This window comes from Pelodiscus sinensis, chromosome 11, assembly GCF_052426305.1.
Source record: "Pelodiscus sinensis isolate ZL-2025 chromosome 11, ASM5242630v1, whole genome shotgun sequence".
Lineage (NCBI taxonomy): Eukaryota > Metazoa > Chordata > Testudines > Trionychidae > Pelodiscus > Pelodiscus sinensis.
Genome location: NC_143062.1, coordinates 31,452,227 through 31,477,856, shown reverse-complemented (window position 1 = coordinate 31,477,856; position 25,630 = coordinate 31,452,227). Strand labels below are relative to the sequence as shown.

General features: G+C 40.1%; 1 protein-coding gene across 6 annotated transcripts in view; it reads right to left on the bottom strand.

Moving 5' to 3' along the window:
* The window catches only part of NR2C2 (nuclear receptor subfamily 2 group C member 2), a 76,484-nt gene that overhangs the window by 25,952 nt on the left and 24,902 nt on the right, over positions 1-25,630 (bottom strand). For 5 of the 6 annotated variants that reach the window (XM_075938755.2, XM_075938756.2, XM_075938754.2 and 2 more), the window contains 10 exons: positions 24,269-24,379; positions 21,027-21,227; positions 19,051-19,153; positions 15,353-15,532; positions 12,620-12,767; positions 11,648-11,741; positions 10,921-11,054; positions 8,623-8,800; positions 7,394-7,515; positions 6,755-6,894 (listed from right to left, as the gene is read on the bottom strand). In XM_075938755.2, coding sequence (XP_075794870.1) covers positions 6,755-6,894; positions 7,394-7,515; positions 8,623-8,800; positions 10,921-11,054; positions 11,648-11,741; positions 12,620-12,767; positions 15,353-15,532; positions 19,051-19,153; positions 21,027-21,227; positions 24,269-24,379 — 1,411 coding nt within the window. Of the gene's footprint in view, positions 1-1,454; positions 1,545-6,754; positions 6,895-7,393; positions 7,516-8,622; positions 8,801-10,920; positions 11,055-11,647; positions 11,742-12,619; positions 12,768-15,352; positions 15,533-19,050; positions 19,154-21,026; positions 21,228-24,268; positions 24,380-25,630 lie in introns of all 6 variants that reach the window. The other variant, XM_075938759.2, reaches the window with a different exon arrangement.

Genomic DNA, 25,630 nt, shown 5'->3' with positions numbered 1-25,630 from the left:
CTGGTACTAGAGTCAGTGCTGCGTGAGAGCCCCTGTGCCAGTGCTGACTCCAGTACTTGTGCCGATGCTTGGGTCAGGTAGGCAGTTGTGGCAGGTGCCAAGACTGGAGGTGGTGCTGTACACGGGGTCGAAGTGGATGGTACCAGGGTGGGGCGATGATGCACTCTTGATCTGGGGGTGGGGCGCTGTGTACCGAGGCCGAAGGGCGGTGCCATCTGGGCTTGCACTCCTTGGCTGCACCTGTTGCCGCAGTTGGAGAAGAGGTGAGCTTGATCAAGTCTCTCACTGCTTTGAAAGTGTCCTGAGTGGAGGGCTCTGGGAGGTCCTCTGCTGGGCTGAAGTCCTGGTGCCGACCCAACCGCAATGATCCAGGTGCCATGCTCATTGGTGCCACGTGCCCCACTTCAGTGCGCACAGAGGGCACGTGCCTAGAGGGAAACCTGCCCCCCCTAGGTCTCCTCTTCTTCTGGGGCACTGGGGATAGAGACCAGTGCTGAGGCCTACACAGCACCAGAAAGGTGTGTGAGTGGGTGGGTTCCTCCTGCACCAAAACCAGTGTGCTGGGTACAAGGCCACTTCCATAAGGATGATCTTCAAACGGGACTCTCTTTGGTATGCGGCTTGAAGCTTTTGCAGATCTTATACGCCTCGGACAGATGGGCTTCGCCGAGACACTTGGTTCAAGCTCTGTGGGGGGTCTCCACAGGGCATAGGGTTCTCACTATGCTTGAAGTCTTGGGATCCAGGCATGCCCCACTGGACACACCCAGGACACAAAGCAAGCCTCTTGCCTAAGTACTTCAACACTAAGTATAACACTTAACAACTGTTAACCACTCATATAAAGTTTCACAGTTCATTGTTCTTAACTTACTAACTAAACAAGGGAGAAGTGCTAAGAGACTCTTGCAGAGCAAGAGCAAAAGCACCTGACCATTATGACCAGTAAGAAGGAACTGAGGGTGTGGAGGGCCAGCAGGGGTATATATTAACTGATATAGCGGAGGACGCCACTCCAGGGTGTTCCCCTGCTTGCCCAACGGGTACTAAGGGAAAAACTTTCGACGTTGCGTGCATTCATTACGTGCAGTGAGCACACACCTACATGGAATGGACGTGCGCAATCACTCAAAGAAGAATCAGAGGTTCTTTGGCTTTGCTCCTCTATCGGCCCCTCAAAACTCCGGAGTGTACTAAGAGCCAATATAGAGCACAGAGAATCCTGACCCCTTTGTGTGTTGCCTTCACATAAACTGTGGAATTACATTGTATCTAAAGGCTCTCCACATTATGGAATTTCCCCAAGAAAAAATATGATTATTAATGGGGGGTACATAATTTGATATTTGCCTATATTTAACTGTGATTATTTTCTGCAGTCACCTTTAAATCAAACTATGTTTTTATGATTTGGTATTTACTTATAGATTTTTAAAATGTATTTATCTTTGTACCTTCATCCTGGTACTAATCCTTGCTAGTTTCATGACATATGTAGTATTCTGTAATTTGCTGGCTACATATACATCTGGTTTCTTCTACTTCTGTAAGTAAAGATAAATTGTATTTGCAGATGTCAGGCTGTTACTATAGATTTTTTTTCTATAGACATAATAATTTCCCCCATTTATTAAAAAAGTTACCCATATCAATCATATTATTTTGCATAATCTTCCCTGTAAAAAAGCCAGCTATGCCAGATCATCTCCATTCTAGAGATGAAAATTAGCAGGTTAACATAAAATTAGAAAAGATAAATATCTTTTTAAGGATGTGAGAAGTCATCTTGTTATAAGATTTTTTGATAGAATTTTGGGACACAGCTATTAATTAATATCTAAGTATTTATATTTTGGTAATGTGGTATACTTGCAGTAATAACTGTGCAGTGTTGGTCAGCAACTATTTCAAAAGTGTAACTGTGAACAACTTGTGGGCATGTGTTGGAGAATGTTTCATCACCTCCAGCAAAGAAAATGCCCACACAAAATTTCAGGATGGGAGGAACACTTTATGATGTGAACCCTACAGTGCTTCCTTTGAATTTTACTGTTAAGTGGGTAGAGTTTCATCTAGTTAGAAATCTGCTGAACATGAAAGACCATCTATGCTAAAACTCTGTATCAGCACACTCCAATGCCCTTCTAAGTTTCCTGAATTCCTACTCTGCCACTATCATAGAATCCTAGGGCTGGAAGAGACCTCAGGAGGTCATCGAGCCCAGCCCCCTGCCCAAAGCAGGACCAACCCCAACTAAATCATCCCCGCATGGTGGCTTCCTTTGGAACTTTCCATAAGAGCAGTTCACACAAAAGTTAATGTAGATTCTAGATTCATCATCTTCTTTGTAGAATCTCAGATGGAAGAAAAGAAGCAAGAGGAGTAACTGTGTCTATCCCCTCTAGCTTTGGCTCCACCCCATGCATGGATCTATAACCCTAAGAGGACCTCTTTGGGGGGCTGGTGAGTTTGATTCCCATATCCTGTGCAAGAATAGTTACATGTGGAGCGAGGCAGACAGAGGGGTGCAGACAGGAGAGTTTGAGAGGGAGTTTGACAGAGGGAGGCCTACGATGGTCAGGAAGACCCGCAACAGCTGTGCCAGCACTACTTCTGTCTCCTCCACCTGCGCCTGTAGCCAGACAGAGCACTTGAGCATGGATGCCTCTACCCAGATCCTGGTGTGATTTTGCAGGGACCGTGGCTTGCAATTCCCACTTACTGATATCCAGGTTGGGGAGATCATCCAATGTGAAAGGTGCCTGCTGCTGGAATCTCTCAGGCAGCAGGTGGGAGAGCTACAGGAGGTGGCTAGGTTGAGGAGCACCCGAATGCAGGAGCGATTCCTGGACCGTGTTCATGAGGAGACAGCTGAGGTAGTTGTCCCAGTACACAGGACACTGGTGGAGGAGGAGACGGCTCAGGGTGGACACTGGCAGCTGGTTACTTCTGGCAGCAGACACTGCTCCACCCCTGCTCCGAACCCTCCCGCCGTGGTACTAGGAAACCGTTATGCTCTTCTTTATACAGGAGATAAGGAATCACCCCTTACTACTGAGGAGGAGAAGCCTCGTACCCCCAAGGCTGGGAGGTCTGCTGCCACCACTGCGAATAGGAAACGTAGGGTAGTGGTGGTCGGAGACTCTCTTCTGAGGGGGACAGAGGCGCCCATCTGTCGCCCTGACATTTCATCTCGGGAGGTATTCTGTTTGTTGGGGGCCCGTATCCGAGATGTTAAGGAGGCATTGTCAAGGATTATCCAGCCCTCTGACTACTACTCCATGCTACTCATCCATGTGGGCACAAATGATACTGCGAGGTGAGACACTGAGCAGATCAAGAGTGACTACAGGGCTCTGGAAGTACGGGTGAAGGAGTTTGGAGCGCAGGTGGTATTCTCTTCAATCCTTCCTGTTGAAGGTAGGGGCCTGGGCAGAGACAGCTGTATCCTTAAGGTGAATGCCTGGCTGCAAGGATGGTGTCACCAGGAGGGCTTTGGCTTCCTCGACCACGGGATGCTATTCCAGGAAGGACTACTGGGAAGAGATGGCATTCACCTTTCGAGGAGGGGGAAGACCCTACTTGGACACAGACTGGCTAACCTAGTGAGGAGGACTTTAAACTAGGTTCGATGGGAACAGGTAAGCAAAGCCCACAGATAAGTGGAGAACATGGAGACCTGGGAGATGGGTCAGAAATGGGAGAGAGCATGGGCTATAACGGCAGAGAGAACAGAGGGTCAAAGCAAAACTGGGAGGCAAGGTCAAATCAGTATCTTAGATGCCTATATACAAATGTGAGAAGTATGGTAATAAGCAGGAAGTACAATTATGACATTGTTGGCATCACAGAAACTTGGTGGGATAATACACATGATTGGAATGTTTGAATGGAAGGGTACAGCTTGCTCAGGAAGGATAGACATGGAAAAACGGGAGGAGGTGTTGCCTTATATATTAAAAATGAACACACTTGGAGTGAGGTGGAGATGGACATAGGAGACGGAAGTGTTGAGAGTCTCTGGGTTAGGCTAAAAGGGGTTAAAAACAAGGGTGATGTCATGCTAGGAGTCTACTACAGGCCACCTACCCAGGTGGAAGAAGTGGATGAGGATTTTTTTTAAACAACTAACAATATCATCCAAAGCCCAAGATTTGGTGGTGATGGGGGACTTCAACTATCCAGATATATGTTGGGGAAATAACACAGCGGGGCACAGACTATCCAATAAATTCTTGGACTGCATTGGAGACAACTTTTCATTTCAGAAGGTTGAAAAAGCTACTGGGGGGAAGCTGTTCTAGATTTGATCCTAACAAATAGGGAGGAACTGGTTGATAATTTGAAAGTGGAAGGCAGCTTGGGTGAAAGTGATCATGAAATCATAGAGTTCACAATTCTAAGGAAGGGCAGAAGGAAGAACAGCAAAACAGAGAATGGATTTCGGGAAGGCAGATTTTGGTAAACTCAGAGAACTGATAGGTAAGGTCTCATGGGAATCAAGACTGAAGGGGAAAAACAACCGAGGAGAGTTGGCAGTTTTTCAAAGGGACATTGTTAAGGGCCCAAAAGCAAGCTATTCCGCTGCATCAGAAAGATAGAAAATAGGGCAAAAGGCCACCTTGGCTTAACCACAAGATCTTGCATGACCTAAAAATAAAAAAGGAGTCATATAAAAATGGAAAGTAGGACAAATTACAAAGAATGAATATAGGCAAACAACACAGGAATGCAGGGGCAAGATTAGAAAGGCAAAGGCACAAAATGAGCTCAAACTAGCTACGGGAATAAAGGGAAAAAAGAAGACTTTTTATAAATACATTAGGAGCAAGAGGACAGGGTAGGCCCACTGGTCAGTGAGGAGGGAGAAACAGTAACAGGAAACTTGGAAATGGCAGAGATGCTTAATGACTTCTTTGTTTCAGTCTTCACCAAGAAGTCTGAAGGAATGCCTAACATAGTGAATGCTAGTGGGAAGGGGGTAAGTTTAGAAGATAAAATAAAAAAAGAACAAGTTAAAAATCACCTAGAAAAGTTAGATGCCTGCAAGTCACCAGGGCCTGATGAAATGCATCCTAGAACAGTCAAGGAGCATAGAGGAGGTATCTGAGCCTCTAACTATCATCTTTGGAAAATCATGGGAGACAGTAGAGATTCCAGAAGACTGGAAAAGGGCAAATATAGTGCCCATTTATAAAAAGGGAAATAAGAACAACCCAGGAAACTACAGACCAGTTAGTTTAACTTCTGTGCCAGGGAAGATAATGGAGCAAGTAATTAAAGAAATCATCTGTAAACACTTGGAAAGTGGCAAGATGATAGGGAACAGCCAGCATGTATTTGTAAAGAATAAATCATGTCAAACCAATCTGATAGCTTTCTTTGATAGGATAACGAGTCTTGTGGATAAGGGAGAAGCGCTGGATGTGGTATACCTAGACTTTAGTAAGGTGTTTGATACGGTCTCACATGATATTCTTATCAATAAACTAGGCAAATACAACTTAGATGGGGCTACTATAAGGTGGGTGCATAACTGGCTGGATAACTGTACTCAGAGAGTAGTTATTAATGGTTCACAATCCTGCTGGAAAGGTATAACAAGTGAGGTTCTGCAGGGGTCTGTTTTGGGACTGGCTCTGTTCAATATCTTCATCAATTATTTAGATATTGGCATAGAAAGTACGCTTATTAAGTTTGCAGATGATACCAAGCTGGGAGAGATGCGACTGCTCTGGAGGATAGGGTCATAATTCAAAATTATCTGGACAAATTGGAGAAATGGTTTGAGGTAAACAGGATGAAGTTTAATAAAAACAAATGTAAAGTGCTCCACTTAGGAAGGAACAATCAGTTTCACACATACAGAATGGGAAGCAACTGTCTAGGAAGGAGTACGGCAGAAAGGGATCTAAGGGTTATAGTGGACCACAAGCTGAATATGAGTCAGCAGTGTGATGCTGTTGCAAAAAAAGCAAACATGATTCTGGGATGCATTAACAGGTGTGTTGTGAGAAAGACACGCGAAGTCATTCTTCCGCTCTACTCTGTGCTGGTTAGGCCTCAGTTGGAGTCTTGTGTCCAGTTCTGGGCAATGCCTTTCAAGAAAGATGTGGTGAAATTGGAGAGGGTCCAGAGGTGAGCAACAAGAATGATTAAAGGTCTAGAGAACATGACCTATGAAGGAAGGCTGAAAGAATTGGATTTGTTTAGTTTAGAAGAGAGAAGACTGAGGGGGGACATGATAGCCGTTTTCAGGTATCTAAAAGGGTGTCATAAGGAGGAGGGAGAAAATTTGTTCATCTTGGCCTCTGAGGATAGAACAAGAAGCAATGGGCTTAAACTACAGCAAGAAAGGTTTAGGTTGGACATTACTAACTGTCAGGGTAGTTAAACACTGGAATAAATTGCCCAGGGAGGTTATGGAATCTCTATCTGTGGAGATATTTAAGAGTAGGTTAGATAAATGTCTATCAGGGATGGTCTAGACATTATTTGGTCCTGCCATGGGGGCAGGGGACTGGACTCGATGACCTCTCAAGGTCCATTCCAGTCCTAGTATTCTATGATTCTATGATTCCTTCTGTGCTTGGATCTGGGGGAGGATAGACAATACCCATTCCTCCTTGGAAAATGCTTTGTGAAAAAAATGTACAAACACATGTTTTTAATTCTTTACTGCTGAAAATAGCACATGCCTGCCTAACTTGTATAAGTATCATGTACCTAATAGCTAGTACTACCTAACACGTACCTTCTTGTATGCTGTTCTGCAGGTGGTTGACGATAGCTGCTAGGATAGTAGACAGACTCATCACCTGTGCACATTGTGCTAGGCCTAAGGTAAACAGTTCATTCCAGCAGGCACGAACTAGGCTTGTGTTACAGTCCTGTCTAAAAAGACACAAATCAAACAAACAATTCTAGCAAGTATTAAACTCATGTTGGCATTATCTTATATGTATAAATTAGGGTTATAATAATGATAGTATTTTGGGCACCTCTGTGACAGGAAGATACTGACAAATTACAGGAATTAAAATATAACTGCAACAGAAGTGTTTAGGGGTGGTTGTCCTGGCTATGAGAAATTATTAAAGATGATCTACAAAATGGAGATCCTGCTACTTCGAGTTGTCAAGTTGTATGTCCAAAAAACCGGCACTAGCTTTTGACTCAGTTTTTCAGTACAGCCTCATTGACTACTGTAATGCTAAGTATTATCATAATCAGTCATCTTGTTTTTCATATTCTTCAAAATGTAGAAAAGTGCTATGTGTAGTCTCTACATTTTAAACCATTAAGTATAAATGAATTAACTTCAAACCAATACAGTTGGAAAATGTTCAGCTTAAAACTTAAGTAATTATTCAGTAGAAAAATATTCACTTACCCAAGAGCTTGAAAAGCAGGGATGGATCTAGCCCAGTGCATTGAGAGGAAAAGCAGACGTGAAGCTGACTCACAGATGTAGTGCACATTAAGGTACTCTGGCATTGGACTAGGCATTGTTAGCTATACAGAAATAAGAGTACAGTATAGTCTGTACAGGTCAGACATAAATGTTTATTATCAATTAAATAAACTTGAATAAAACATGCAATCTGCCTTCAGAGTCTTTTGCTGAAAGTTGTCATTTATGATTGAGTTAGATTAGTAAAACTTCAGCACATAACTCATTAGCACTGATAAGAAGTACAGGCTTAAAAGGGGGAGGTATAAAAGTAGGAGAAATATGGGAAGCTGAATGAGATGATTACTTTAAAAGTACTTTTTATTATTCATGCAACAACACATATCCCTGAATTGTCACTGCTGTATGCAGCATTATTACCTTTACAATTACTATAAAAATGATGTGAATCAGATCTAAATACAACTTTTTAAAATTACAAATTATTTAAAATCAATACTGTTCTGGCAAAGCCATGCCATATGAATGAATCTTCACTTGCAAAAAACACCGGTTACCTGATATGCACAGAATAGGTTTCCTATATATTGTTTACTTCACTGTCTTGATGATATTTATCTGCTTAAAGGAAATGCACTTGGACAACACAAAGAAACATCCTTATTGATTTCTCCTATAGAATATAGCTAAAAGATGTGGTTGCTCAAAGTCACTTGAAGATACAGCAGCTTCCAAGTGCAATCTCTTCTGCAATTCCACATCAGTTCCCCAAACCACGACCATAAAAATATAGCAATAATTCTTTGAAAATGGCCCAAATTTTCTATATCCATGATGTGAGGGTGCCTCAAACAGCCAAAGTTAAGAGTTCAACATTTTTAGTAACAATGTGTATGAATTTACACATTTGGTATTATTGATTTGTTGTATTTAACACTAAGAGTAATTCCCAGAAGAATTATATGTAAAATGTAAATCTAAACCAAAAATTACTCCACTGTCAATTGAAATGTCTCAATGAGAGGGCATCTGCAGGGCTCCAGGATACAGAGTGCAAGGGAAATGTGGGGTGTTTTTATGTCTTTAACAACAATAGCTAGTATGCTAGATAATACTGATTACAGCAAAATATAATTATAGAAGAAAAAACACGTTACTAAAATTCCATGTTATGTCTTTTCCAAAAATATATTTCAGGAAGGACCCACCTTAAATGTGACATGTGTATCTGTAAGTAGGGGTCCTTCCACTTCAATGATTGGTGTTGACTGATCTCTGCTGATTACATGAATATTCCCTCCTCCTGTAGGATCCATCCCATCTGCCAAGTTCTGAGCTACTGTGCCATCAGTGGTATTAAGTGCTTTAGCCAAAGTATCAAATGCCCTTTAAATAAATGAATAAACAATACAAGTGTTTTTTCTTATATCTATTAACACATTTGGAGTTCAGGGCAAATCAAATACTGCAAGTTTTTCCATCTAGAAGATATTCTCCCCAGCATATGCCCTGCATCAGCTGCTCTTTCTTATTTCAGCAACCGTGTCTCCTGCACTGGTTACCCACCTTCCTCTCTCTTACCTTGGGGCTTCATTACAAGGATCTTACACTGGCATACGGTCACTTAGACTAGGTCTACTACACTATTGGGTTTTATTGGAAAAAGCTATGCAAATTGCGCTTTGCAATTTGCGTAGCTTTTTCCGATTGTTTTTCCGGAAGAGGCTTTTCTGCCATTTGGCCCCGTCTAGACAGGGCCAAATGACAAAAAAGCCTCCTCTTTCGGAGGAACCCTTATTCCTTGTGAAATGAGGAATACAGGGCTCCCTGAAAGAGCTCATTTGCTCTTCTGCAAAAAAAAAAAAAAAAAAAAAAACGGGAAGAGCAAACACGTTTCCTGGATGTGGTGGGGGTTTTGTGGGATAGGTATCCTGGAAAACCCCCACAGTGTAGACATAGCCTTAGGGATGTTATTGGAATGGCATACATTTTAGCCTCTAGGTGTCTTTCTAACTAAAACTGCAGCTAGGCCAGTGCAAAATCAGGAAAACATAACTAGCTTCTTGAGACTGCTACAACTCCTCTCCCATAAAGACGAGAGCTCAAAATCAGAGGAGAACTGAGACCATTTCAGACTCATATTATGTTATTTCATAATGCTATTAAGCAACTATTTCCCAAGCAATCTGTTTCCTTGTTATCTATTCCTTGGGACCAAGATTTAAAAGTATAAAGCTAGTATCAGCAGAAGCAGCTGGGTGATCTGCATTTTTAAAAATTAGTTTATTTAGTATCCTAAATGTAACTTCTATTTTTAAAAATCTTATCCTGGGAACCTATATGGAAAAGATGGGATAGGATTGCTTTAAAATCTGGTGTTTTTCCTGTTTTGATACATTAGCATTACATATTACAGTACCATTTTTTAAAAAAAACAAAGAGTAAAAAACAAATGGAGCATTTACTTCCCTGTTTCCTGATTTTGAAATAAACAAAAGAGATTGAGATAATAACTTTGGAGAGCTGGGGTTCAAATTCTGCCTTGGATTGCCATAAAAGACAAGGTTTGATGATCTCGACATAATCCAAATTGTTTCCACATTGTCAGCCTCATCTTCGGAAAAATTTAAGAGTAAATTAGGAGACATTAAAGGTCAGGACTGAGCGTTCATGACAATTGTGTGGGAGATGCTTGCTGCCTATACTATGCTTGTCACAGCACTGTTGTTACCATTTTCTTTCTTTCACAAACACTAAACACACACAATCAAAGAAAAAAATTGAAGTAATATAAAATCATTACTAATTTTCACCAATTTTTAAGGAAAAGTTTTTTTGCTGTCACAAACTAGTTTTTATTTCATGTAACTTATTAAATATGAAATACAGCTCTGCCTTATTATGCTGCATTTGTACCAAACAGGAGAGAGCATTTGTAACAGTAATATAAATGAAAAGAGTTCTTCAGAATGGCAGAAATTCAGGTTGAAGGCAGAAGCCAAACATGGAGGGCTCGTCTACATTGGCCCCTTTTCCGGAAGGGGCATATTAATTTCAGAGATCGCAATAGGGAAATCCGCGGGGGATTTAAATATCCCCCGCGGCATTTAAATAAAAATGTCCGCCGCTTTTTTTCGGCTTTTAGAAAAGCCGGAAAAGAGCGTCTACACTGGCCCCGATCCTCCGGAAAAAGCGCCCTTTTCCGGAGGATCTTATTCCAGAGGATCGGGGCCAGTGTAGACGCTCTTTTCCGGCTTTTCTAAAAGCCGGAAAAAAGCGGCGGACATTTTTATTTAAATGCCGCGGGGGATATTTAAATCCCCCGCGGATTTCCCTATTGCGATCTCTGAAATTAACATGCCCCTTCTGGAAAAGGGGCCAGTGTAGACGTAGCCGGAATGTTAATGCAATTATACAGTGAGTTGAAAAAGGTCATTACTATTGTAATGCAAACCTACAAAAGTATAGGTATGCCTTCTAAATTAGCTGCCAATATAAATTCATACCGAGTGATCTCACTTGCAGATTGATCCTCTTGCTGGATTTCAGAAGTATCTCCATTATTAAGTGACTCAGTGAGGTTGGCAAGGGATGTTACAACATTTGCCAGTGTTCCTAAAGCACCCTGACTTGTCTCAGCCTACAAAGAAAAAAGTCATATTAATTGATCAAAATTATTCATGGCCTCTTGATACCTATTAAATCCTCTGTATCCCCTTCCTCTGCTCCCACATAGGTTTCACTTCCTTATGACTATCCACAGTAAAGGACAGTGGTTGACATTTGGATAAGGATGATCATTAAATTCTCAAAAATCTTCCCTCCTGACTTCTGGTGTGTTTTTTTGTGATGGATCAATACAGGATTATCAACATAAATTCATTCATAATTATATCTGGGGGGGAAAAAAAGTATGTCTCCCTGAATCAGATAAGTTAAAGATGGAAAAGATTTTCTAGATTATCCATTCCAACTTTCCCAAAATATAGGATTTGCTGCAGAGCACTATGGTATTATTGTCTCAAACTACATGTTACAGAAATGATGGAACAGGGCTTCCCATTCCACGTTCCACCTCAGGGTGGGGATCTCTCCATTTTCTAATGTCTTCTACCTTTCAACTGAGGTAAGAACCTTTGTGACTGCAAATGGGTCATAAGGATTTCCTTCTAAAAACACAGCCAAAATAATTTAGTAAATGTAAGATTTGAAATGAAATGAAAAGAATATTACCTTGGAGTCTGTAGCTAGCAGGACTGTACCATCATCTCGTATCAATGGCTGCTGAATATTCACAAGCATCCCTGGATCAAGAAGTCCTGTTGACCTATTCAAAAATGTAAAGAATCTAAGAGTGAATAATATAAAAATAATTAAAAATACATAGTAATTTATTTCAGTTCAGTATAATGAGGTAATCATCAGCCTTACTGGGCTTTTAATCTTGTGAGGTTGAGAATTTATCCCTCCCACTGAAAATCTATTTCCAAAAAATAGTTCATATCTTGGAAGAAACTGCGCTTTCAGGAATAAGGGATCCTCCAGAAAAGGGCTTATTTTCCGGAAAATCGTGTCTAGACTGGCGCTTTTCTCCCGCAAAAACCCCGAGCCGGAAAAAAGCGGCAGCCATGGAAATGCAAATGCCGCAGGGAGTATTTAAATCCCCCACGGATTTGCAATTCCGAAGTGTCTCATTAGCATCCCTTTTCCGGAAAGGGATGCCAATGTAGACACAGCCAATGTGTTTGACCACAGTATTTATTAGACACTCATGCACAATACAAATGTAAGGATTTTGCAACAAACTTTCAAAGTAGTCTCCAGTCTAGCTTCCCAAACTGCCATGGCATTTTAAGTCATAACATGTGTGTATCAGATATCCAGACTCATAAATGCCTAAATTATTTGTGCAAATACTACCTGCACATATAATTGAGCTCCTGAACACACAAAAACTTGTACTGGAAAAAACTGCCTAAAATTGTGCCTACTTTTGAAAACATGGTCTTTAAGCTACATTGCTATTTTCTATCTATGTTAAGATATTATATAGTATTCATTACTATTGTATCCAAATGTATTTTCATGCCTATTTGTTTGGAAATATCTGAACCCTCAACGAGTCCATTGTTTATAAATTTGACTCCACAAGAGCTCTAACGCGAAGGCATCTTAAACAAACCCATTTTAAAACTAAAAACTTACCGGGCCCCATCTTTATCTGCTACAAATGTTGGAGTGGCTATGAGAGGGCTTCTTAGGTCTTTCCTGATGTAGATTTTTTCAGTTGAAGCTGCACAGTTGGTTGGTTTCTCCCGTTGCACATCAAAAGGCTTTCTTTCACTCTGAACCGCTATATCAGAACAGAAAAAACACAGATTTGAAGGGAAGTAATTCATCCAAAAACTAAAATAAAGGAAAATCTTAAAGCAGGATTTCAGTTTGCATTAAATGTATTGGCTCTTTTCAGATCAATGCAATATTGGAAATTCAGTATGATAACTGAAGACACGTAGGCCCCAGTCTTCCAATGCACTTAATCACATGTTCATTAATATTCTTAAGTGTTTTGCAGGATTAGGGTTAGAGCTTTTTAACACAGTAAGTATTCTGGAAGACACATTTTCACACTATATTTTCTGAGGAAAGAAATATATACATTTTAGGACCAATGATATTTCTTGAACATTTTATAAAAAAAATAATTGTTAAAACTTAAGATTCATGATAGGGCAGGCAGGCTAAGAGGGACTATTGACACTGCTATACGGTAGAAGAGTGTTCAATGTTCAGGCACAATGGATATGTGAATGTCTGGCCAGTGAAGAAGGGCTAGTGGGTTCCTAAACACATCTCTGAGGGACCAAAAATATCTCTAGTTTTAAAGTGTAGGAAAAAAAGGCTTACTATTCAAGGTTCTAAAAGTAATATGGATGAATCTCAAGCAAAACAATCAGAAAACAACAATGTGATTTTAAAGAAAATGAAATTGATACTGCTGTAATATTGCATCATTATAGTTGAGTGGACTATGCATGGGATTGGCAGCCAGGAACTTGTGCCATTAATTTGTGGTGTGACTTTGCGCAAGTCATTTAACTACATGATATTCACTTGAAAAAATGTCTCACCTGAAAATTGGGATATTAAAACTGATATTCTTTGCCTGTGATTCCCTGTGCTCCAGAGATCCCAGATGGTTTAAGAGCCCCTTTAGGACTGTTGATAGGGAGAGAAATTCAGAGCATTTTCAAGCTGAATTTACACGGAGGGGGAGACTGGCACATAGCTAGCCCAGGATCAAGAAAACATAATGATGTCTAAGACATCTTTGCATCTTCCTCTTAAGTGGCATTATGGCATTATTCTTTCTTGACAGCCTCGACTCCAGGTTCTTTACAGTTAAATCATATTTATGATAAAATAATCCCAGACTTGTAAAGAAGGTATTGGAATAATATCTGCAATGATTATCAAACTTATCTTTTTTGTCTTTTCATTTAACAAAACGAATCTGGAATAAGTACAGTGTTACACAGTAGTGTGCCACTAAGGCAGAGAACACTGCATACCCACTTCACAGAACATAACAAGCCTTATTTAATGGGAAATCTGCAAAAAATGGGATTCATGGTACGTAACAGGAGAAATAAAGCCCCAAATCTGACAGCAAAACAAATCTATCCATACACAAGAAAAAACTTAAAAAACAACAAATAGTCCTGCAGTGCCTCAAGGTATGTCTACACTACCACCCCAGTTCGAACTAGGGTGGTTAATGTAGTCAACCGAAGTTGCAAATGAAGCCCGGGATTTAAATATCCCGGGCTTCATTTGCATCTTTCCGGGCGCCGCCATTTTTAAAGCCCCGGTAGTTCGAACTCCGTGCCCGGAGTATTTAAATCCCGGGCTTCATTTGCAAGTTCGAATGCCTACATTAGTCACCCTAGTTCGAACTAGGGTGCAGTGTAGACATACTCTAAGGTGCTGTAGGACTATTTGTTGTTTTTTAAGGGCAAGTCTACACAGCAGGGCAAAAGTTTAATTAAGCTACGCAACTTGAGCTATGTCAATTGCATAGCTTAAGTCGAAATAACTTTATTTGGCTTTTGGTGCTGTCTACACAGCAGGAAGTTGAAGGAAGAGTGACTTCTCCTACTCCTTGTAAAATGAGGGTTACAGAAGTCAGAGTAAGAAGTCCTCCAGCTTGCCATTATTTCAAAATAATAGCTTGCAGTGTAGACACACTCTTTGTTATTTTGGAATAATATTAGTTATTCCATTTTCCTATGCCTGGTAGTCTAATCTACATGCTTTTGTCGCCAGAGGCAAGTAGTCTAGACGTACCCCTACAGACTAACACAGCTACCTCTCTGAAACTTTCATACAGAAGTTATACCAAAGCAAGGTCACAGAGTTTAAGAAAGGACCGCTACATCATCTAGTCTGACCTCCTATATATATGAGGCCAGCAACACCACCCAACATCCACACACTAAACTCAACATCCGAAGCTAAGCCAAAACATTACAACCCACAGGAAACTACACAAATATGTGCCACAGGCGGAGAACAGGAGTGTCATTCTCTATTACAAACACTGTACTTGTAAAATGCACTTTAAATGAGGCTTCATCTGTCTTCTCAGTGTATGTGTTAAGAGACCAAGTTCAAAATTCATCACTGTAGCTTGAACTTCCTATACAAAACTGAACCAAGTAACAGGCTTAGAAAAGGTAAATATTTTAGATGACAAAAATTTCGTAATACTTGATTTGATACTTCTTGATTTGTATTCAAGGGAGCATTGCAGATGTCGTAGAACTTGGTGTTTCACATATATGGAGATCAAAAACTGAAAATATATTTAAGAGTACTGGTAGTCTACATATTTATTATTTGGTAGACATAACATCAGTTTGAGAAATGAACACTTACATTCCATTTTCATGCCCATCTCTAGGCACTTCTTAAGCCTACAAAACTGGCAACGGTTCCGATGATGTTTATTGATGATACAATCTTGGTTGCTACGACAACTGTAGGTCAAATTCTTCCTTACACTTCTTTTAAAAAAACCTTTGCATCCCTCACAACTGACAGCACCATAGTGGCGACCTAAAGGAAAAGGAAATGCATGTACAACTTTGTTACCATAAGGGAATGATGTATATCTTTCATACCAAAATTTTATGTATAGCAGGCAGAGCCTATTGACAAATCATAACTTAGAATTGTTTTAGATTCCTGTTTTTTTCCCGCCTATTTGCAGGCACTGATGGTGAAATCACTATTCTAGTTTGATGTCACAGTTTTGTGTGTTTTTTTCCTCTGGAAATTGTTCAGAATCAGCCCATTTCTCACCATCCTCAAAGGGTATGTATAATGGCACTATCTGCTCTAACCCAAGACTAATGCTTCCTATTGGAGTTAATCAGTAGAGCTACATAATTGCTAATGGAGTCACATTCATGGATACAAAATATATGAATGATGTTACATGCAAAACAATATTGAAAGAACACTGAAGCTGCAAGTCAACCACTCAAAACAAAAGAAATTCCAAAAATGAACATTGTCCCTGCAACATTAATTCTGAGCCCTAGATTTTAATTATATGAGCACATACTACTTTTCCTTTATCCATAGGACCCCAGCTTATTTAATGCACTGGATGGATAGAAAGGGCTCACTGAGTAAACTCCCTTCACACTGTACTCTCAGTTCAAGCTAGCCTAGGAATTAAAAAAAAAGCATTGGATGCCAAACTAACTCTTAGGGACATGAATGGGATCTGTGCAGTCATGCCCAATGGTTGGAACCAGGGAGGTAGCCGGGCCTGGAGATTAGAGTGGAACCAAGCTAGAGTCTAGGATCTGGACTACAGGATATATACGGGGCGTAGTTATGAGTAGAACTGAGAGTCAGAACCAGGGATCAAAAGAAGAATTCTAGAGCTGATGGGTGAGCCAGAAATGTGGTCAAGAAGCAGAGCCTGGAGTGCCAAAATGAATAAGGCAGGGACTGAAGCATTCATGAGAATAGGCTGGGAAGGAAGTAGGAGCATGCACAGCTATGGACATGGAGCATCCAACCAGTTCTGTTGCTGGGTTTAATAACAGGTAGTTCCTCCTCTCCACCAATCAGGAAGTGCAATTAATCATGCAGTTCCCTTCTCCCCAGCATAGTTACATGAAGGGGAAAGGAGTCCAGGAGAGCTGGCAGTATTTTAAAGAAGCCTTATTAAAGGCACAGGAAGAAACCATCCCGATGCGCAGCAAGAAAATCAAATAGGGTAGGTGATCAGATTGGCTTACCGGGGATATCCTTGGTGAGCTTAAACACAAAAAGGAAGCTTACAAGAAGTGGAAACCTAGACGGATAACTAGGGAGGAGTATAAATATATTGCTCGAGAATGCAGAGGACTTATCAGGAAGGCAAAAGCGCAATTGGAACTGGAGCTAACAAGGGATGTGAAGGATAACAAGAAAGGTTTCTACAGGTATGCTAGCAATAAGAAGGTGTGGAGCCCTTATTGGATGAGGGAGGTAACCTAGTGACAGATGATGTGGGAAAAGCTGAAGTACTCAATGCTTTCCTTGCCTCCGTCTTCATGGACAAGGTCAGCTCCCAGACAAATGCACTAGGCAACACGTATGGGAAGGAGATGGACAGCCCTTGGTGGGGAAAGAACAAGTTAGGAACTATATTAGAAAAGCTAAACATATACAAATCCCGGATTTAATGCATCTGAGGGTATTGAGGGAATTAGCAAATGTCACTGCAGAGCCTTTGGCCATTATCTTTGAAAACTCGTGGAGATTGGGAGAGATCCCGGATAATTGGAAAAAGGCAAGTGTACTGCCCATCTTTAAAAAAGGGAAGAAGGACAATTCATGGAACTACCCACAGTCAGCCTTACCTCAGTCCCTAGAAAAATCATGGAGGGGATCCTCAAGGAATCCATTATGAAGCACTTGGAAGAGGGAAAAGTAATCAGGAATAGTCAACATGAATTCACAAAGGGCAAGTCGTGCCTGACCAATCTGATTAGCTTCTGTGATGAGGTAATTGACTCTGTGGATATGGGAAAGTCAGTGGATGTGATATACCTTGACTTTAGCAAAGCTTTTGATACGGCCTCACACAATATTCTTGCCATCAAGTTAACTGAATATGGATTGGATAAATGGACTGTAAGATGGATAGAAAGCTGGCTAGACTGTCAGGCCCAATGGGTAGTGATCAATGGCTTAATGTCAGGTTGGTGGTTGGCTTCTAGTGGAGTGCCCCAAGGATCTGTTCTAGGACCAGTTTTGTTCAACATCTTTATTAATGACCTGGATGAGGGGATGGATTGCACCCTCAGCAAGTTCGCAGATGACACTAAGCTAGGGGAAGAGGTAGATACATTGGAGGGCAGAGATAGGGTCCAGAGTGACCTGGACAGATTAGAGGATTGGGCCAAAAGAAATCTGACGAGGTTCAACAAGGACAAGTGTAGAGTCCTGCACTTAGGACAGAAGAATCCTAAGCATTGTTACAGGCTGGAAACCGAATGACTAAGCAGCAGTTCTGCAGAAAAGGACCTGGGGATTACAGTAGATGAGAAGCTGGATGAATCAACAGTGTGCCCTTGTAGCTAAGAGAGCTAATGGCATATTAGGGTGCATTAGGAGGAGCATTGCCAGCTGATCCAGAGAAGTGATTATTCCCCTTTATTTGGCTTTGGTGAGGCCACATCTGGAGTATTGTGTCCAGTTCTGGGCCCCACACTATAGAAAGGATGTGTACACATTGGAGAGCGTCCAGCAGAGGGCAACCAAAATGAGTAGGGGGCTGGAGCACATGACCTATGAGGAGAGACTGAGGGATTTGGGTTTGTTTAGTCTGCAGAAGAGAAGAGTGAAGGAGGATTTGATAGCAGCCTTCAACTTCCTGAAGGGAGGTTCCAAAGAGGACGGAGAAAGGCTGTTCTCAGTAGTGATGGATGGCAGAACAAGGAGCAATGGTCTCAGGTTACAGTGAGAGAGGTTTAGGTTGGATATTAGGAAAAACTATTTCACTAAGAGGGTAGTAAAGCACTGGAATGGGTTACCTAGAGAGGTGGTGGAATCTCCATCCCTAGAGGTTTTTAAGTCTCGGCTTGACAAAGCTCTGGCTGGGTTGATTTAGTTGAGATTGGTCCTGCCTTGGGCAGGGGGCTGGACTTCATTACTTCCTGAGGTCTCTTCCAGCTCTATGATTCTATGTGTTAGGGAGACTGATCCTGCTATAGTTGGCTCCCTAACTCTTACTCTTCTCACACCGTGTTGTTGCAATCTGGTGAAAAGTGAAAGTTTTGTTGCCAGTTTTGGAGTTCTGACTAATATTGGTTTAAGGAGGGTTTAAGCAGGATGATACCAACCTGGCCATAATCGTGGTAATCTTTCAAGTTACTTAACTTACTTGTTCACAACTGTGTTCAACTCACAAGTATACCAGCCATAGATAACCAACACATTTCTGTACTGTAAATTCATTCTCTTTTGATCTAGTTTCAATTGCTATTCTCACAATACATAAACACAACATCCTTCAAGCATCACACTATTTGTACTAGTAACATGTCTCTTACAAGAGAATATTTGCTTACCTGATGCTTTATCTCCACAAACAACACAATACTCTACTACTTGTGGTCGCTGGACATCAGTTTTACCCAATAAACGTTCTACTGAAGCAGAGTCTGTCACGATCTAAAAAAAAAAAAGCCAGAACAGTTACGGTGTTGCTTGTATATATCACATTAAATCAAGCACTAAAAACATTTCGTATTCAGATCAACTGATTTACTTATCATCGCTAACTCTTGTAGGTTAGTGCTTCCAGTTAAATACTCCTAGGATCTGTAGTTTATTTTGGTAGAATGTTTCCACTGTTTTTGTGCTGAATATAACGTAATTCATTTTGTTTCTTTTTTGGGTCTGCCTGTATTTTAAATGCCAAAATCATACCATTAAACACAGACACTAAACAAAAAATATGATTCAAAGCAGAAGGTTTTCAGCTTTGAGGAATTTTTAACATGAAATGTCATTTACAATAAACTGTGCCTTTAAAAATGTATTTAAAAGAATTGTTATTTAGATATTTATGCACAGATAGCAATTTTCTCTCTTGTAAATCACTTTTACTTTTATTGTTAAATAACAGTTCTATCATAGGTTTCAGAGAGCTAGCCATATAAGTCTGTTTCAGCAAAAACAACAAGAAGTCCAGTAGCTCTTTAAAGATTAACATATTCTATCATATTGATAGCAACAGAGAATACATATTTATTTTAAAGAGGTGGATGTGAGTGTGTGGGAAAATGCTCCTACGTTAATAGAACAAGATTGATCTATGATTATTAATGTGCACTAAGGTAGCTCCCAGAAGTCTGAATCATGGGCCCCACTGAAATATATAGTGAAGACAGTCCCTGCCACAAAGAGCTTACATTCCAAGGCCTTGAGTTTGCATGGACTTAAATAACTTTGTCTATTGACTACAATAGAACTATTCACAGGCACCAAATTATGCATCTGCTTAAATCTTTGTAGGATAGGGACCTCATGCAACAAGGGGTGCTGATCACAGTGCAGGGGTAGGCAAAAGGGCCTCCATGGGTCAGATCCGGCTCACCAAGAGGGTGGATCAGGCCCGCGGAGGCCCTGCTGCTTCCTTGCCCCCAGAATTAGGGCCTTGGGGCGGGGGAGCATGCGAAGCCTTCTACACTCTGCCCCCACCCTGCAAGCAGTGCGTAGCACTTCAAAGCGCTGCATGCTCCTGGCAAGGCAGGAAGGGGCTTTGCGCACTCCCCTTGTCCGCAGGCCCTAATTAGCCTGGGGGCGAGGGAGTGCGTGAACCCTCCTCACGCCCTGCTAGAAGCACGTGGTGCTTTGAAGCACCATGTACTGCTAACAGGGCAGGGGGTGGGGAGGGAGGAGGAGAGTGGAGGAGGCTTCGTGTGCTCGCCTGCCTCCAGGCCCTAATTGGTCTAGGGCCTTGAGTTTGCATTGGTCTAGGGGCAGGGGAGTGAGGGAACTCTCCTCCCATGCCAGGGGCATGGGCAACCTTGGAGATCGTGAGGTGGTGGCAAAGGTACTCCCTCACCCCCAGACCAATCATTGTCTCGGGCTGTGGAACCCAGAAATACCCTGGCCCTGCCCCTTCCGCTCGATGCCCCGCCACTTCCTGTGCAGCCCAGGGCCACTTCAAAAATTTCCGAAGTGGCCCCTGGCAAAAAAATATTGCCCACAACCTGTCATAGTGGAAAGGGTCAAGGGAGAGGAGGAAGACACAGATAACAGTAAAAGGACAAAAAGTTGTATAGATGAAGTGTTATAATTTTCTAATTTATTGATCTCTAACAGCCCACTTGCTTAGCCATTGCCACTAGGCAGTTCACTGTGGCATACTAAGTAGTAAACTGGAAAGTTAGCAATGCAAATGAACAAAATTATTATATAATTTTTTTAAAAATGTGTACATAGGAAGTTCAAAACTTTCATTTAGGGCTACTACACAATTAAATCTATTTAAATCAATAATCAAAGATGTATTGCCTGTTTTAAGTATTGTATTTACCTGAATTCTACCTGGCACAATGTTGTCGGTGGTGGTAAAGATAAGTTGTTTGGCATTAGATGTTTCAGGTGCTGCCAATATCACCTTCCCTGTTCCAGTTCCATCTGGACTGGCCAAGATAAATTGCTGCTTTGGAGACACTGATGAATCCACTGCTGTCACTATTTGAATTTTCTGTCCTGTTTGCTGATCTGTCACAATCTGAAACAAATGTTGAAGGATTTTATAAGGCATAATATAAAATGTAATATTCTAAAATCTTTGGTTCTTTCTCAGAATTATATCTTATTATCTGATAATGGCCCTTCACTACCTTGTAACTCACAGTCATTTATACTTGTGCAAAGTAGGTGTAAATGATAACCCAAAGTGCAAGGCTGTGGTATCAGGCTTTTATATATACACATAGTGTTTCGCAGAGAAGGGTGCTTTTGGAATGGGCATACTGATGATATGAAAGGTGAGAAGGTAGCCGGATTATGGTAAATCACATTAAATAGGTCAAGAAAGAGTCTCTCTAATGTGTGATGCAAATAATATAAAATGACTACCAATGAAGTATAATGGCTACGGTTCTCATGGTCACCTAAATGAAAAATATCTAACATATTATACATGGCTATGCATGACCAAGCACATATCCAGTAAACACACACAAATCTAATCTGATATAATCACAAAGTTTCCTCACTTAAATAATTAAAAGTGAAAGTAAAAATACCCTGGAAAACTCTATGAGGTCAAATTCACCCATTCTGAAAAAGTGAAAGATATTAATAAACTGTGAAACTAGCCTCTGCTGATTAGTGCTAGAAACAGAGAGGCAAGATGGGTGAGGTAATATTTTTTTATTGGACCAACTTTTTGCTGATGAGAGAGATTAGTTTATGAACAGAAAGAGCTTTTCTTTGGGTTGGAGGAAGTACTCCAAGGCATGTCTACACTAGTGAGAAGAGCGACCCTCGAGAGGTCGATCTTCTAGTGTTTGTTTTAGCAGATCTAATGTAGACCCCTAAATTGAATGCTGAGGGCAGCCCCTGCTGACATCTGGTACTCCTCGTTCTGCAAGGAGTAAGGCAAGCCAATGGGAATGTGTGCTTCCATCGCCTCCCGCTGTGTGGATACTGCCACAGCTCAGCTTAAAGGTAAGCCAACCCCAGCTACACATTTTGTGTAGCTGGAGTTGTGTACTTTAAGCTGACCTGCCTGGTCTAATATAGATCAGGCCCAACTGTCACAGCAAAAGGCAAGATGGAACAGATTGTTTAGCTCAAGCAGTTAGCAAATTAAGGAACCATGTGGTAGAGAGGTCTGTTAACACCTCAGCAGTCATAGGACAAAAAGAAGAGATCAGTGAGCTATAAATTGTTGTAATAGGCTATAAATCCAGAGTTTCTGTTCAGTCCATCATTTTTAGTGTCTAGAAGAGTTAAGCTCCCAAGCTTGTCTTTTGGTGTTGTGCACACAATACTAGAGACAGGTAATTCCCATGACTGCAGCTTAGGTTTCTTTTATTTGATTACAAATAAATTTATATTTTCAAAACTATTTTTGGTTTGTCGTTAACTTAAAGTTAGGATGCGGATGCTAATCTGACCACTATTCATATCAAATAAACACATCATCATCATCATTTTGTAAAAAAAATCTAAGCATTAAAAAATATGGAACAGCCAATTATGATAATTAAGGAGCTTAACAGACAAAGGGTCTCTGGGCTACTTTTCTCCTCCACAGAGCTCTCACTGGCTATTACAATGGTTTATATTGAAAATCTTAGCTGATAGCATAATTGCTAACACTGACAGCATGAAGCCACACTGAAATCTTATCGATGGGGCTAAGATTGATATGTTCATGATACTTCCTGTAAATTTTCTACAAAGATGGGAATTGTTTTTTTTCCATTGCAGTACTTTCCTTCAGCATGGACTGATAGTTCCTTTAGAAGCAGTAGAGATACAAGGAACAAGATTAATTGTTATGCCCAAGTGGGCCAAAACTAGAGTTACGTTGAATGGATCTACACTATAAACTTCAGAATGTCTTTCTATTTTTTACTCATACATGCTGAGGAAATATAAATGTTATAATGAAGAGGCAAGATATATGTTAATATTGTGGCTCTGCTAGATAAAAAAGGTTTTGTGCTATTGTTAATTAGTCAGAAATATGTCTCCAAAGAGAATCATCCCATAGTGATAGACTTTAGAGAGTAAGACAGTGAAGAGGCATAAACTCAGGTGAAACACACACAGACACACACAAAGCTGTCAGTGCTGGTATACTAATGACAATCATAGATGCACAAAAATGTAGGGCTGGAACGGAGTTTGAAAAATCCTCAAGTACTACTCCCTGCTCTGGAGCAGGACCAAGTAAACTGAGACCATCCTGACCTAGTCTAGGTGTTTGCCGAGTCTATTCTGAAAAACTTCCAAAAATTCCACAACCTCTCCTGGAAACGTATTCCAGACCTTAACTACCTTTATACTTGGGAAAGTTTTTCCTAATATCTAAACTTAATTTCCATTGCTACAAATAAAATCCATTTTTTCTTGTTTTGCCATCAGTGGACATGGAGAACAAATAATCACAATACTTTTTATAAGAGCCTTTAATACATTTGAAGTCTGTTATCAGGTCCTCCCATTGCCTTCTTTTCTCAAGACTAAATAATCACCATTTTTAAATGTTACAAACAGGTGAGGTTTTCTAAACTTTTTATCAGTTTTGTTGCTCTCCTCTAGATTGTCTCAAATTTGTCCATGTCTTCCCTAAAATGTGGCACTTATAATTGGACACGGTACTATAGCTGAGCCCTTATCCGTGCTGAGGAATGGAATAATTATCTTCACTGTTTTACATATAACACTTGTTTTCAGAATATAAGCCTTTTTCTTAAGTGCATCACATTATTGTCTTATATTCAATTTCGGAACCACTATAACTTTTAGCTCCTTTTCATCAGTATTACTTCCTGTCTTGTTATTCCTCATTTTGTAGTTGTGCATTTGAGTTTTCCTTCCCAACTGAAGTAATTTGCACGGTCTTTATTGAATTTCATCTTGCTGAATGCATACCAATTCTCCAATCTGTAAAGGTCATTTTATCTGCTGCATTAAAAATAAGAGCTTGCTATATTTTTGAGACAAAGAAATAAAAAAGGGTAACAGCTGCATCATGTTTGCTTTTATAATAAGGAAACCACTGACTAAGTTATTTAAACTAAAGGATTTTACCTGAATGCGCTGTGGTGAAGCTACAGAAGAGTCTGTAGAGATAATTTGGATGCGTTGAGAGGGGCTGGTCATCACTGGAGATTCAGATAATGATGTCTGAACAGTCTGCACCTGTAAACAACAAAATGGAAATTTCACTTCAGGTATTGTTATAACATAGTGGACATTTTTTATCTTAAACACTATAGAATTCCATCATGTATTATAGACTTCTCAGAAAAGATTTCAGTAGGTAAACACATTACAACAAAATAATCACTGTATAAATAGACTTGGCAGAATTCAAAGTTTATTGTTCATTTTTATGGTTTTTGAGGGATAATATTAATCCTTATTTTAATATAGTTTTCTATTTTTATCTTCTTCAATCTTTACAATTCTGCAAAATTATGGATATTAAGCATTTTTTTTCAATTTATATCTATTTAAATTTTCCACAGTTACAAAAATTATGGGCAGGTTAGACAATTATTTAATGACAACAGACGTTAATAGTCAGAAATTTAAAGCTTTATAACCACTAAAACACAAATTGTCCTCATCATATGTCAAAACATACAATGTAAAATACCCTTAAAACAAACTATTAAATTGTCAAGCATAATATTTCCTATTTTGTCAGGAAGTTTCTATTTATATCAATTGAAATATTTGGTGTGTATGTGAATGGGGGTGAAAACAATGTTTACTCACAGCTACCAGTAAAAATCCAATCATTTGAAGCCTAGGTATAGTATTACTTTGATCATCCTATCAGAAGAGGCATACAATTTATAGTGTGATCACTATTACTGATGTGAAAAAATATACCTTTTTTCAATTTCCAATTATTTACTTGATAAATCTTTTTTCATTTCATGTTAAAATAAAGCTTTTAGACATATAAGTAATAATATTTTGTACTAAGATATCTTCTTTCATCTGAGGATCTTAAAATATTTTAGTCAAATGAAATCCAAAATGTTTAGATTTGTGTGCCTGACTTTCCCATTGATTTCAATGGAAATGAATGAATGCTGAGCATCTAATAAAGACTTTTAGTTTGGTGTCTGACTATGCATTTAATGCTTAAATTTAGGCAATCAAGTTTGAAAGTATCAACTATGATCCTACAAAAGCCCTTCAGATACAGGCAAGTATGGTTACTCTTATTTTACAGTTGTGTATCTTAGGTGACATTCCACTCCAGCGTAGACCAGGTCTCAAAGAGGGTTTCACAGATAGAACTGAGTGTAAAATTGGGGCTTGCAATTGGAATTCAGTTAACAAATCTGTTGGTGTGCAAAAACAAACAGATACCATCTCTCTTACAATAACTTTCTGTATTGGCCCTGCAGAACTAACAGGTATAAAATGTAGCAT